The sequence below is a fragment of the Rhinoraja longicauda genome, chromosome 18, assembly GCF_053455715.1.
Source record: "Rhinoraja longicauda isolate Sanriku21f chromosome 18, sRhiLon1.1, whole genome shotgun sequence".
Classification (NCBI taxonomy): Eukaryota; Metazoa; Chordata; class Chondrichthyes; order Rajiformes; family Arhynchobatidae; genus Rhinoraja; species Rhinoraja longicauda.
Genome location: NC_135970.1, coordinates 29,602,656 through 29,615,971, shown reverse-complemented (window position 1 = coordinate 29,615,971; position 13,316 = coordinate 29,602,656). Strand labels below are relative to the sequence as shown.

The 13,316-nt window shown below is 44.8% G+C and overlaps 1 protein-coding gene across 1 annotated transcript in view; it reads left to right on the top strand.

Annotated features, from left to right (window-relative positions):
* eps8l2 (EPS8 signaling adaptor L2) overlaps positions 1-11,370 on the top strand; it is a 119,328-nt gene extending 107,958 nt beyond the window's left edge. The window contains 5 exon segments of the mRNA XM_078414906.1: positions 508-633; positions 2,859-3,006; positions 6,754-6,928; positions 8,582-8,714; positions 9,801-11,370. Of these exon segments, the coding sequence (XP_078271032.1) occupies positions 508-633; positions 2,859-3,006; positions 6,754-6,928; positions 8,582-8,714; positions 9,801-9,872 (654 nt within the window). The 3' untranslated portion in view covers positions 9,873-11,370.
* The last annotated feature ends 1,946 nt before the right edge of the window (positions 11,371-13,316 follow it).

Sequence of the window (13,316 nt, the reverse complement as noted above, 5' to 3'; positions counted from 1 at the left end):
AGTATGAAAACGCACACCTCCAGATTCAGGGACAGTTTCTTCCCAGCTGTTATCAGGTATTTGAACCATCTTATCACCAACTAGGAAGCAGTCCTGATCTACAATCTACGTCATTGGAGACCCTCGAACTATCTTTAATCAGACTTTCCTGATCTTTAGATAGACACATTTAGTGCAGGAAAAAGTTGAGTAAAGTCCGATTAAAAATAGTTCGAAGGTGTCCAATGAGGGAGATAGTAGGTCAGGACTGCTGTCCAGTTGGTGATAGGATGATTCAGTTGCCTGATAACCAGCTGGGAAGAAATTGTCTCTGAAGCTGGAGGTGTGCATTTTAACACTTCTGTACCTGATGAGAGAGGGGAGAAGAGGAAATGTCCGGGGTGAGGCTGGTCCTTGATTATGCTGGTGGCCTTGCCGAGGCAGCGTGAAGTGTAGATGGAGTCAATGGATGGGAGCTGGTTAGCTAAAGTCAGTGCAACAAATTATAACTCTGTTCTCTCCTTGTAGGTAGTGGAGGAAAGCAAGCAATGGTGGAAGCTGAAGAGCAAGTTTGATGAAGTTGGATTTGTGCCTTTCAATATGCTCGTTCCAATAAATCCAGAAGATATTCCGAGCCAGCCAGACAAAAGCCCGGTGAGTGACACTGTACAAAAGTAAAGCCAAAAGGCTCAACATGTTTGAGACTGTTCCTTGCAAACTATGCTGCTGCAATCATAATAGATTTATATCATCTTACTTTAGTTCGATGATACAGAGTGGAAATAGGCCCTTCGACCCACTGAGTCCACACTGAGCAGCAATCACCCTGTACACTAATTCTATCCTACACACCCGGGACAATTTACAGAAGCCAATTATCCCACAAACCTGCACACCTTTGGAATGTGGGAGGAAACCGGAGCACCCGAAGGAAACCAACGTGGTCAAAGAGAGAACATACAAACTCCGTACAGACAGCACCCATAGTGAGGATCAAACCCAGGCCTCTGGCACTGTGAGGCAGCAACTCTACCACTTCAACACTGTGGCGCCCTATCTCAGTGATTATAATAATAATAATAATGCATTACATTTATATAGCGCTTTTCAAACACTCAAAGACGCTTTACAGGGATTACTAGAACATAGAGAAGAAAATAAATAGATAAATAAGTAAACGAACAGAAAAAGGAGACAGAAGGTGAGGTGACGGTCAGTGGTTGAAGGCAGTGCTGAACAGGTGAGACTTCAGTGATGTTTTGAATGTGGTGAGTGAGGAGGAGTCTCTGACGGTTTGTAAAATCTGACGATTATGTAAATATACAAATCTGACGATGATGTAAAGATTATGTAAAGATACTGAATTTTTCTGGCGAGACGGTTTGTATAAATAACCATTCTCCCAGGGAGAGGTGCTAGAGTTGGCCAATGGGTAGTTGTCATAGTTACAGCATCATGTAGTGATACAACATGGAAACATGCCCATCATGTCCACGCCGACCGTCCATCGCCCATACACACTAGTTATATGCAATCACACTTTCACATCCACATCCTACACACGAATATGTTTGGTCCATATTCCTCTAAACTTATCCTCTCCATGTAAAATAAACAGGGAAGCTTTAGGTTTGTGCGTTTATTGCCATAAATCAAGGCTGTGATAAAATGTACTAACAAGGAACTGCAGATGCTGGTTTATACCAACGAAAGACACAAAGTGCTGGAGCAACTCAGTGGGTCAGGCACCATCCCTGGAGAACATGGACAGGTGATGTTTGGGGTCGAGACCCTTCCTCAGACCGATTGTAGGGAGTCAGGAAGCTCCTGCCCACCTGCACTGTTTACAGTTGATACACAATCTACAACTCTTCTACCCCTGAGCTTAACAATTTGCAACTCATTATCCTTTGTGGGTTCACACCCGTCTCTTCTTATCTCTGGCCTTTGTCCCAACAATCTGCCCATCAGGAAAACCCGCTCATCTGTGTCCACCTATTACTGGCCAGCTCCATCCCAGCTTTATTTCCTGCCCAACTACAATCAGTCTGAAGAAGGGTCTTGACCCAAGACATCACCTCTCCATGATCTCCAGAGATGCTGCCTGACCCGCTGAGTTACTCTAGCACTTTTTACTGCTGAAAATTATCGGTTGCTCCAATGTTTGTGCAAGCTACGTTTTCCATTTTGGCCGCTGTGCTATCTCTGTCTACCTCTTGCTCCAGTTTGGAAGATACAGCCCTTCTTCCATTGTGGAGGAGCATAATGAGTTCCCTTTGTTTCATGTTATATTCAGCCCTTGCAGCAGAATATCAACGCACCATAATCATCAAGACTTTGCAGAGAATTATGGACGCAGTCCAAATCATAATGCAAACCAACCTCACTTCCATTGCATCCATCTACACTTCACGTTGGCTACCAGCATAATAAAGGACGTCTCACCCCTCTCCAGTCTTCTCCCCTCTCCCATCAGGCAAGAGGTTCAGAAGTGTGAAAACGAACACCTCCATATTCAGGGGCAGTTCCTTCCCAACTGTTATCAGGCAACTGAACCACCCTATCAATTACTAGAGAATGGTCCTGAGCTACCATCTACCTCATTGGAGATCTTCAGATTATCTTTAATCAGACTTCACTAGAGTTTATCTTGCACTAAACGTTATTCCCTTTATCCTGTATCTGTACACTGTGGACGGCTTAATTTTAATCACCTATAGTCTTTCCGCTGACTGGTTTGCATGATACATGTGACAATAAACTAAACTAAACTAGACGAGACTAGACTGAACTTGTTCTACCACCTCATGTTCTACCACGTTCTACCATAATATCAATGTGCAATGGAGAGGAACTGACTAATGTCTCATTTACTGCAGAGTGGTCAATGGTACAAAGGTGAGACGAGTGCTCGAGGAACAGGCTCTACTTCTTCCACCAGATCGCTCCCCACCCCAGGCCACATGAGGCATGGAAGCCATGAACTGCCAGGACTGGCCAACAGGCCCTTCGCAAGGGACAAGGAACGTAAGTGACAAAGGGAGTCAAAGTCAACATCAGGAAACTACCCTGCCTCAGCTCATCTGCTGCTAGTCCTGATTTGTCCTGGTCTTTTCTTGTCCACAATCAGTCTGGAGTCCCCTTTCCATGATGCTGCCGCCTGACCCGTTAAGATACTACAGCTATTTGTGTTTACCTTTGGAGTGATAGTCAAACTCCACTTGTAGAGTTATAGAGTCAGACAGCACGGAAACAGACCCTTCAATGCAACATCCGACCAAGATGTTTCATTTAAGCTAGTTCTTTTTTGCCTGTGTTTTGGCCCATATCTCATTTGCCTGCATTTGTCTGTCCAGGTGTCTTTTATAAGCAAATTTATTGTATCTGCATTAACTACCTCCTCCACAATAGACACAGCGTCATGGAGTCATACAATGTGGAAACAGGCCCTTCAGCCCTACCTGCCCATGCCAACCAAGATGCCCCCATCTATGCTAGACCCACCTGCCCACGTTTGGCCCATATCCCCCTAAACCTTTCCTATCCATGTACCAGTCCAATGTCTTTTTCTTAGAGGTCATATTATTTTCCTCAACTACCTCATCTGGCAGTTCGTTCCAAACACCTGCCACCCTCTGTGTGAAAATGTTGTCCCTTGGGTTCCTATAAATTTATCACATCGCACTTTAAACCTATCTCCTCTTGTTTTCGATTCCCCTGCCCTGGGAGAAAGACGCTTTGCATTCACCCTATCTATCCCCCTCATCAACTTAGACACCTCTATAAGGTCACCCCTCAGCCTCCTATGCTCCAAGGAATAAAGTCCGAGCCTGCCCAACCTCGCGCATACAGCCCAGGTGCTCAAATCGAATTAAAATCTGCTTAACTTGAATTAAAATGATTGTCCTGAGCAAAGCAACAAGGCAGCACAGTGGGTCAGCTGGTAGAGCCACTGCCTCACAGCGCCGGAGATCCGGGTTCGATACTGACCTCAGGTGCAGTCTGTGTGGAATTTGCATGTTCTCCCTGTGACTACGTGGGTTTCTGAGTGAACCGGTTCCCTCCCACAACCCAAAAACATGCGGGTATGTTGGTTAATTGGCCGCTGCAAATTGCCACAAGGGAGTAGGGAGTGGTTGAGAAATTGGGATAACACAGAACTAGGTGAACGATGGTCAGCATGGACTCGGTGGGCCAAAGGACCTGTTTCCATGCCTTACCTCTAAACTAAACTAAAACTAAACTCTCCTCTTTTGGTTCTACGTTCATTCTTATCTGGAACTTTGTTCCGGATTTCTCTCACTCGTTGGATTATTTGGACATACTTGTCAGCATTCTTCTCATGTGTAAATTATAACGTTTTGTTCTTGATGGTTTACTGTATGTCGTGTTGTTACTTGCGAGCAAAGCACCAAGACAAATTCCTTGTATGTATACAGACTTGGCTACTAATTTAAAAAAATCAATTCAATTCAATCTGTTTGTGCATCCGTCAAATGCTTTGAGGCATTTCTGTATGCCGGACTCATTATATAAACCTCATCCTTTGTTATTAAACCGGTCTGACCAAATGATGTATTTTTGGAACCTGCAGTGAAACAATATCAACATTCATGATGTGTATGAAATGCTCTACTAAAGGAAACGGACTAATAAATTAACGCTGATGGGGATGCACTTTTTCCCTGCTTCTGCTCAAGAGCAAAAGTGCATCTTGTCAACTTCCATGTTTTAGTTTAGTTTAGTTTAGAGATACAGCGCGGAAATAGGCCTTTCGGCCCACCGAGTCCGCGTCGACCATCGATCCCCGCACACTAACACTATCCTACACACACTAGGGACAATTCACAATTTTTACCGAGGCCAATTAACCCACAAACCTGCACATCGTTGGAGTGTGGGAGGAAACCGGAGCACCAGGAGAAATCCCACACAGGTCACAGGGAGAACGTACAAACTCCATACAGAGAGCACCCATGGTCAGGATCGAACCCGGGTACCTGGCACTGTGAGGCAGCAACTCTACCGCTGCGCCACCGTAGTTTTAGGGAAACAATGATTGTCCAGAGGTACACAGAATGTCAAATCTTTCAAGTAAAGTCAATTCTAAATGAGTTTATTGTCATATACACAAGTGCGATGAGTTACAGGTTCAATACAGATCTTGTGGAAACAAGTCACTGTAGGTGCTGCTTTATACAAAAGGACATAAAGTGCTGAAGTAACAGCATCTCTGGAGAACATGGATAGAAGTCTGAAGAAGGGTCTTTAGAGATACAGCAAAGAAACAGGCACTTCGGCCCACTGAGTCTGCACCCACCAGTGACCACCCCCATACACTAGAACTCTCCTACACACTAGGGAACATTTAGTTTTACTGAAGCCAATTAACCTATAAACATGTACGTCTTTGGAGTGTGGGAGGAAACCAGAGCACCGGGAGAAAACCCACACGATCACAGGGAGACAGCATCCGTAGTCCGGATCAAACCCGGGTCTCTGGCGCTTTAAGGCAGCAACTCTACTGCTGCACCACTGTACCGCCCAACCCAATCTGAAACGTCAACTATCCCTGCCCTCCACAGATGCTGCCTGACCCGTTGAGTTACTCCTATGCTTTGTGTCATTTTCAATAAAGATGTTGATTGCAGCAGTATTGCAAGCATGTAGACCCAGAGAACACACAAAACACATAAATTATACATAAATTATAAACAATTACAAGACCGTGGAAAGAAAAAGACTGTGCAAAAGATAATAACAATAAAATACACAATTGAAAGACAAGTCCACAGTGGCAGCACAGTGGGGCAGCGGTAGAATTGTTGCCTTACACCACCAGACACCCAGGTTTGATCATGTCTAAGGGTGCTGTCTGTATGGAGTTTACATGTTCTCCCTGTGACCGCGTGGGTTTCCTCCGGGTGCTCCGGTTTCCTCCCACATCCCAAAGATGTGGGGGTTGTAGGTTAATTGGCCTCTGCAAGTTATCCCTCGTGTGTAAGATAGAACGAGTGTGTGGCTGATCAATGGTCGGTGCAGACACAGTGTGCTGAAGGACCTGTTTCCACGCTGCATCTCTAAACTAAACTAAACAAGTGCAACAAATGGTTTGTCGATACAAACAACTGCAGATGATCAAATTTGAGCATAAAGCAAAGTGCTTGAGGAAGTCGGCGGGTCAGGCAGCACCTGTGGACAGGACCCTTCTTCAGACTAAGTTCTGTTGCCAGGGTAGGTTTAGGGATGAGCAGGTCACATTGAGTACCTGACAGTTGTTGAAAAGCTCTTGAACCCAATGGTATGGAACTTCAGGCTCTGCACCTCCTGTCTCAAAGTCTCAAGGTTGAGGGAACGTTGTTTGTCGGTCATTACTTGGCTGAAGTTTAGTTTAGGTTAGTTTAGTGCGGTAACAGGCCCTTCGGCCCAACAAGTCCACGCAGACCATCGGTCCCCGCACACTAACACTATCGTACACACACGAGGAAAAATTTACAATTTTACCGAAGCCAATTAACCGGAAAACTCTACGTCTTTGGAGTGTGGGAGGAAACCAGAGCACCCGGAGAAAACCCATGCAGTCATGGTGAGAATGTACAAACTCAGTGCAAACAGCACCCATAGTCTGGATCGAACCCGGTTATTTGGCGCTGTATGGCAGCAACTCTGCTTCTGTGCCACCGTGCCGCACTTATTGGTATTGATCGTATTGGTGTGTCGAAGGCAAGCACTGGTATATATAAGCTAACTGTGCTGACCTATTTCCTTAAACAGACATCATGAATCAGATGGATGAAGTGAATGATGAACTCCTACATATGATCATCGGTAGCAAAGCAAAACGGAGCTTCCAGCTCCCAAAGCCATCCTCGGTTCAGGTCCCACTTGGCTACGAATCCAACACGGAAGATGTTAAATCCTGGTTGGGAGTGAAAGGATTCAGTAAATCGTAAGTACAAAGTTGTATATCCCAAGCAAATGAACAAAATAACAACTGGTAGATAGATGGTCCATTGAGACTTGAACTGTCCTAACGGCACAGTGGCCAAGCGGTAGATTTGCTGCCTCACAGCGCCAGAGCCCCAGTTTGATCCTGACTATGGGTGCTGTCTTGTATGGAGTTTGTGCTTTGGCCCCATGACCGCGTGGGTTTTCTCCGGGCGCTCTGGTTTCCTCCCAGATTCCAAAGACGTACAGGTATGGCGGTTAATTGGCTTTGATAAATTGCCCCTGGTGTGTAGGGAGTGAATGAGAAAGTAAGACAACATAGAACTGGGGTGAACGGGCGATCGATGGTGGAGGCGGACTCATTGGGCTGAAGGTGAAGCTGATGTTTTAACGATAGGGCATGAAAACAGGCCCTTTGGCCTGGTGAGTCCACGCCAAGCATCGGTCACCCGTTCACACTGGTTCTATGTTATCCCACTTTCTCATCCACTCCCTACACACCGGGGGCAATTTACAGAGGGGCCGATTAACCTACTAACCCGCACATTTTTGAAATGTGAGAGGAAACCGGAGCACCCGGAGGAAACCCACACTGTCACAGAGAGAACGTACAAGCTTCACACAGACAGCACACAATGTCAGAATTGAACCGGGGTCTCTGTTGCTGTGAGGCAGTGGCTCCCCAGTAATTTATGTATTACTTATAACTTACTACTGCCATAATTCACCCCTGCTCTTTCTTAGACTTGTGGTGTACTACTACTGATGGGCCTGTGAGTCTCACTTCAAGAGTCAAGACTGTTTCATTGTCTTATGTACCGAAACAGAACAATGAAATTCTTACTTGCAGCAGCACAACAGATTTGTAAACACAATACTCAATGGAGATCATAGCAAATAAACAAAAAAAATGTTCATTGAGTCATACACATTAGAAACAGGCCCTTCGGCCCAGCTTGCTCATGCCCCATCTATACTAGTCCCACCTGCCTGCATTTAGTCCATTCCCCTCGAAACCTATCTTATCCATGTACCCGTCCAAATGTTTATTAAACATTGTGATTGTACCTGCCTCAACTACCTCCCCCGGCAGCTCATTCTATACTTTACCCTTTGTGTAAAGAAGTACCCCTCAGGTCCATATTCAATCTTTTCCCCCCTCACCTTAAACCTGTGCCCTCTGGTTCTTGATACCCCTACTCTAGGTAAAAGACTCTGTGCATTGACCCTATCTATTCCTCTCATCATTTTGTACACCTCTATAAGATCACCCCTCATCCTCCTGCACTCCAAGGAATAGAATCCTAGCCTGCCCAACCTCTCACTGTAGCTCAGGCCCTTGAGTCCTGACGACATCCTCATAAATCTTCTCTGCACCCTTTTTCAGCTTAACAACATCAAATGAATAAAAAATATAGTGGGGGGAAAAAATAAAAGAAAATCCCGAAGTCCCTCGTGCAACCAAGACAGTTCGTAGTTCAGAGTTTAGTTGGTGTTTTCTAGTGTTCAAGAGCCTGATTTATGGTATTTGGGATCTTCTTCCCGATGGCAGGAGTGAAATGAGAGCATGGGGCTGGGTGGTGTGGGTCTCTGGTGATGCTGGCTGAAGAGAGGTGTGCTGATTAATAAACTTTGAACTTTATTTTTTCTACAGGACAGTGGTGGGATTAGGTATATTGACCGGAGCCCAGATCTTTTCCCTCAACAAAGAGGAACTGAAGATGGTGTGTGGAGAGGAGGGAGCACGAGTGTACAGCCTAATCCAAGTACAGAAGGCTGAATTAGATGTAAGAAACTGTACGATACCACCTACTAATGTAATTTGATCATTATAATTTTTGAACCCAGTAGAAAATATATAAAACAGTATGTTACTGCCACAGACGGCTGTGGTGACCAAGTCACTGTATTTTTAAAACGAAGATTGACTGATTCTTGATTCAGGGTAATGGTGTCAAAGGTTTTGTGGAGAAGGCAGGAGAATGGGGTTGGGAGGGAAAGATAGATCCGACATGTTTGAATGGTGGAATAGAATCCATTGGCTGAATGGCCTAATTCTTCTCCTATGACATTAACTTATATAGCACGGAAACAGGCCCTTTGGGCCAACTTGTTCATGCCGACCAAGATGCTCCATGCTCCCCTTCACCTGTATCCACCTATTACTCGCCAGGCTTTGTCCCACCTCCCCCTACCTCTCTACCAGTTTTCTCCCCTCACCTCCTCCCACCACAAGCAGTCTGAAGAAGAGTCCTGATGCAAAACGTCACCCATTCATGTTTTTCAGTGATGCTGCCTGACGGTCTGAGTTTTACTCCAACACTTTGTGTCCTTTTTAGTCTAGTTTAGTTTAGGGATACTCCATAGAAAGAGGCCCTTCAGCCCACTGAGTCCGCGCCGACCAACGATCGCCCATACACTAGTTCTACCCTACACACTAGGGACAATTTACAGAAGGCAATTAACCTGCAAACCCACATGTTTTTGGGAGATGGGCGGAAACCGGTGCACCTCACGGTCACAGGGAGAACGTACAAACTCCACACAGACAGCACCCATTGGCAGGTTTGAACTCAGGTCTCTGGCGCTGTGAGGCAGCAGCTCTACCGCTGTGCCACTATGCTGCCCCTTTTGGTAACTCAGCATCTGAAGTGCCTTGCATCTAACTTGATATTTAGTTTTAGAGATACAGCGCGAAAACAGGCCCTTTGGCCCACCGGGTCTGCTATGACCAACGATCCCCACATATTAACACTAACCTGCACATACTAGGGACAATCTTTACCTTTACCAAGTCAATTAACCTACAAACTTGCATGTCTTATTGTATTGATATTATGGTTATTGTTCTCATCTTACTTTCTAATTCACAGAAGCACCGAGGTGATACGGAACTGGAAGAAATCATGAAACGAAGACAAGAGAGGATTGATTCAAGCAAATAGAAATTTGCAGATAGTTCTTCAGCCGTCGGATCATAGGGTTACCAAGTCGTAGACTGTACGAAATGGAAGCAAAACAGACAAATGACATATGTATGAATAGAGAAGGGTGGTTCTCTTGGACAGAATTAATAATAAACACTAATTGTTTTGTGTATTTCACTCCTGTTATTTCTGAGGTAAATTCATATTCAGAATTTGCATGGCTTTCAGGCAGTCATAGAGTTGGCATAAAGTATTAATGTGCATTCCATATGAATATTGAAATCTCCTCCTTTCTCTCTCTGTACATGTGTATGTTGCTATTGTGATCTTTGTGGAACTACATTGCCAAATCCTGAAGCCAAGTGAACACAGAATAGATGTCATTTGCTAAGTAATTGTGACACGGCAAAAGGATCGACACTTCGCTGGCTCGAACGTACAGATAAACTCGGTATCTACACTGGGCAGTATTATCAGACAAATGCTGACTGCGTTCTTGCAATATTGATCTCATTGGAGCTCCTCCTGCATCCTTGGGTTCACTCCAGATCTTTGGTGCTGTCTGTGTGGAGTTTGCACATTCTCCCTGTGACTGCCTAGGTTTCCCCTTGGAGTTCTCCGGTCTCCTCCCACATCCCAATTGCATGTTGGCTGGTAGATCCATTGGCCTCTGTAAATTACCCTTGTATGGGTGGACATTACGAGAATTAAGAGGGAATTAAACCTGTAGAATCATACAACATGGAAACAGGCCCTCAGGCCCAACTCGCCAATGCTGGCCAAGATGCCCCATCTAAACCAGTCCCATTTTCCCATGTTTGGCTCATATCACTCTAAACTCTTCCTATCCATGTTCCCGTCCAAATGTTAGACATTTTAAATGTTGTTATTGTACCTGCGTCAACTACCTCCTCTGGCAGCTCCTTTCATATACCCACCCCACCCTTTGATGAAAAAGTTGCCCCTCAGGTTCCTATTCAATCTTTCCCGGTCTGTATAAACCTGTGTCCTCTGTTTCTTGATTCCCCTACCCTGGGTAATGACTGTGCATTCACCCTATCTATTTCCCCTCATGATTTTGTACACCCCTATAAGGTCACCCCTCATCCTCCTGCGCTCCACGGAATAAAGTCTTAGCCTGCCTCAACCTCTCCTTGTAGCTCAGGCCCTTAAGTCCTGGCAACATCCTTGTAAATCTTCTCTGCACTCCTTCCAGCTTAATGCCAGCAGGGTGACCTAAACTTAATACCATACACAATGAATGGAAATGTCAGAGGGAATAAGATAGAAGGGAATAATTCGGGGGAATCCCTTGAGATCTGGCACAGATTTAAAGGGGCAAATTGCCTTTTTTCAGTATGGTACATTCTTGTTCAGAATGAGGTAAATGTGCAACTCAGATTAAATATCTTTAAAATTATGAAACGTGTCTGCAAATCTTGCTAACAATTATTTCTTGTTTATGTGATAAAATATCTTACCTTTTGCTAACCTGATGCATATGTTTTTTTCTGTTTAAAGACTTCATAAGAAAGTATAAGTGGTTAAAGTAAACTTTCTTTTACTTATGCAAATGATAATAAACCTATTGTTCAGTTGTTTCATTTTGGAGGTTTTAAAACTATCGTTAATACTGTCTTTTCATAACCATGAAACCATTGGACATTACTGACACAATCTATATGCAGCAGCCCCCCCATCCTGTCTCAACATAATTTATTTATTCACAAAATGCTGGAGTAACTCAGCAGGTCAGGCAGCATCTCGGGAGAGAAGGAATGGGTGACGTTTCGGGTCGAGACCCTTCTTCAGACGTCTGAAGAAGGGTCTCGACCTGAAACGTCACCCATTCCTTCTCTCCCGAGATGCTGCCTGACCTGCTGAGTTACTCCAGCATTTTGTGAATAAATCGATTTGTACCAGCATCTGCAGTTATTTTCTTATACTGTCTCAACATAAGATCAGTTGTTACACATCCCCACACAACACTGATTCAAGACACAAAGTGCTGGAGTAACTCCACGGGTCAGGCAGCATCTCTGGAGGACATGGATCTGGTCAGGATCCTGATTGTAGCATAGGTGAGAAAGCTGGAAGAGAGGTAGGGGCAGGACAAAGCTGGGCAAGGTGGAGTACAACCCAGTGGTATGATTATAGATTTCTCTAATTACAAATAACCCTTGCATCCCCTCTCTGTCCCTCCCCCACCCTAGTCATCCTGCTGGTTTCACTGTCCGTATCCCTTCGTTATAGACAATAGACAATAGGTGCAGGAGTAGGCCATTCAGCCCTTCGAGCCAGCACCGCCATTCAATGCGATCATGGCTGATCACTCTCAATCAGTACCCCGTTCCTGCCTTCTCCCCATACCCCCTCACTCCGCTATCCTTAAGAGCTCTATCCAGCTCTCTCTTGAAAGCATCCAACGAACTGGCCTCCACTGCCCTCTGAGGCAGAGAATTCCACACTTTCTCCACTCTCTGACTGAAAAAGTTCTTCCTCATCTCCGTTCTAAATGGCCTACCCCTTATTCTTAAACTGTGGCCCCTTGTTCTGGACTCCCCCAACATTGGGAACATGTTTCCTGCCTCTAATGTGTCCAATCCCCTAATTATCTTATATGTTTCAATAAGATCCCCCCTCATCCTTCTAAATTCCAGTGTATACAAGCCTAATTGCTCCAGCCTTTCAACATACGACAGTCCCGCCATTCCGGGAATTAACCTAGTGAACCTACGCTGCACGCCCTCAATAGCAAGAATATCCTTCCTCAAATTCACCTCTTCCACAACCAACACTGGGCTCCACATTTGTGGGCTCCACCTTTCCTGGCCTCTAGTTTCCCTCTCCCCTGACTCTCAGTCTCAAGAAGGGTCTCAACCCGAAACGTCACCTATTCCTTTCCTCCAGAGACACTGCCTGGTTACTCCAGCATTTTGTGTCTATTTTCCCCCAAAATCATGAGGGGAATAGATAGGGAATAGAATAGACAGTGTCTTTTACCCATGGTAGTAGAATCAAGAACCAGAAGATAGGTTTAAGGTGAGGGGGGGGGAAACTTAATAGGAACCTGAGGGACAACATTTTTACTCAAGGGCAGTGGATATACAGAACAAGCTGCCAGAGGAGTTCATTTGGGCACGTATAATAAAAGCATTTAAATGACATTTGCACAGCTACATGAATAGAAAATGTTTAGAGGGATATGGACCAAATGCAGGCAAGTGGGACAAGTTTAGATGGGGCATCTTGGTCAGCATGGATGAGTTGGGCCAAGGGTCCTATATGACATGATGACTGTAACTTTCTTAAAACCTAAGTATTTAGGTTGTGGCCACCCATTCTCATATCTTCCTTATTATGAGTAATGTTTGTGGGATTATTCCTCCATGAAATATCTTGCGATGTCTTCTCACGTTAAACATTAGCATTTGAAGCCAAGATAAATCCAATTTGTTATTG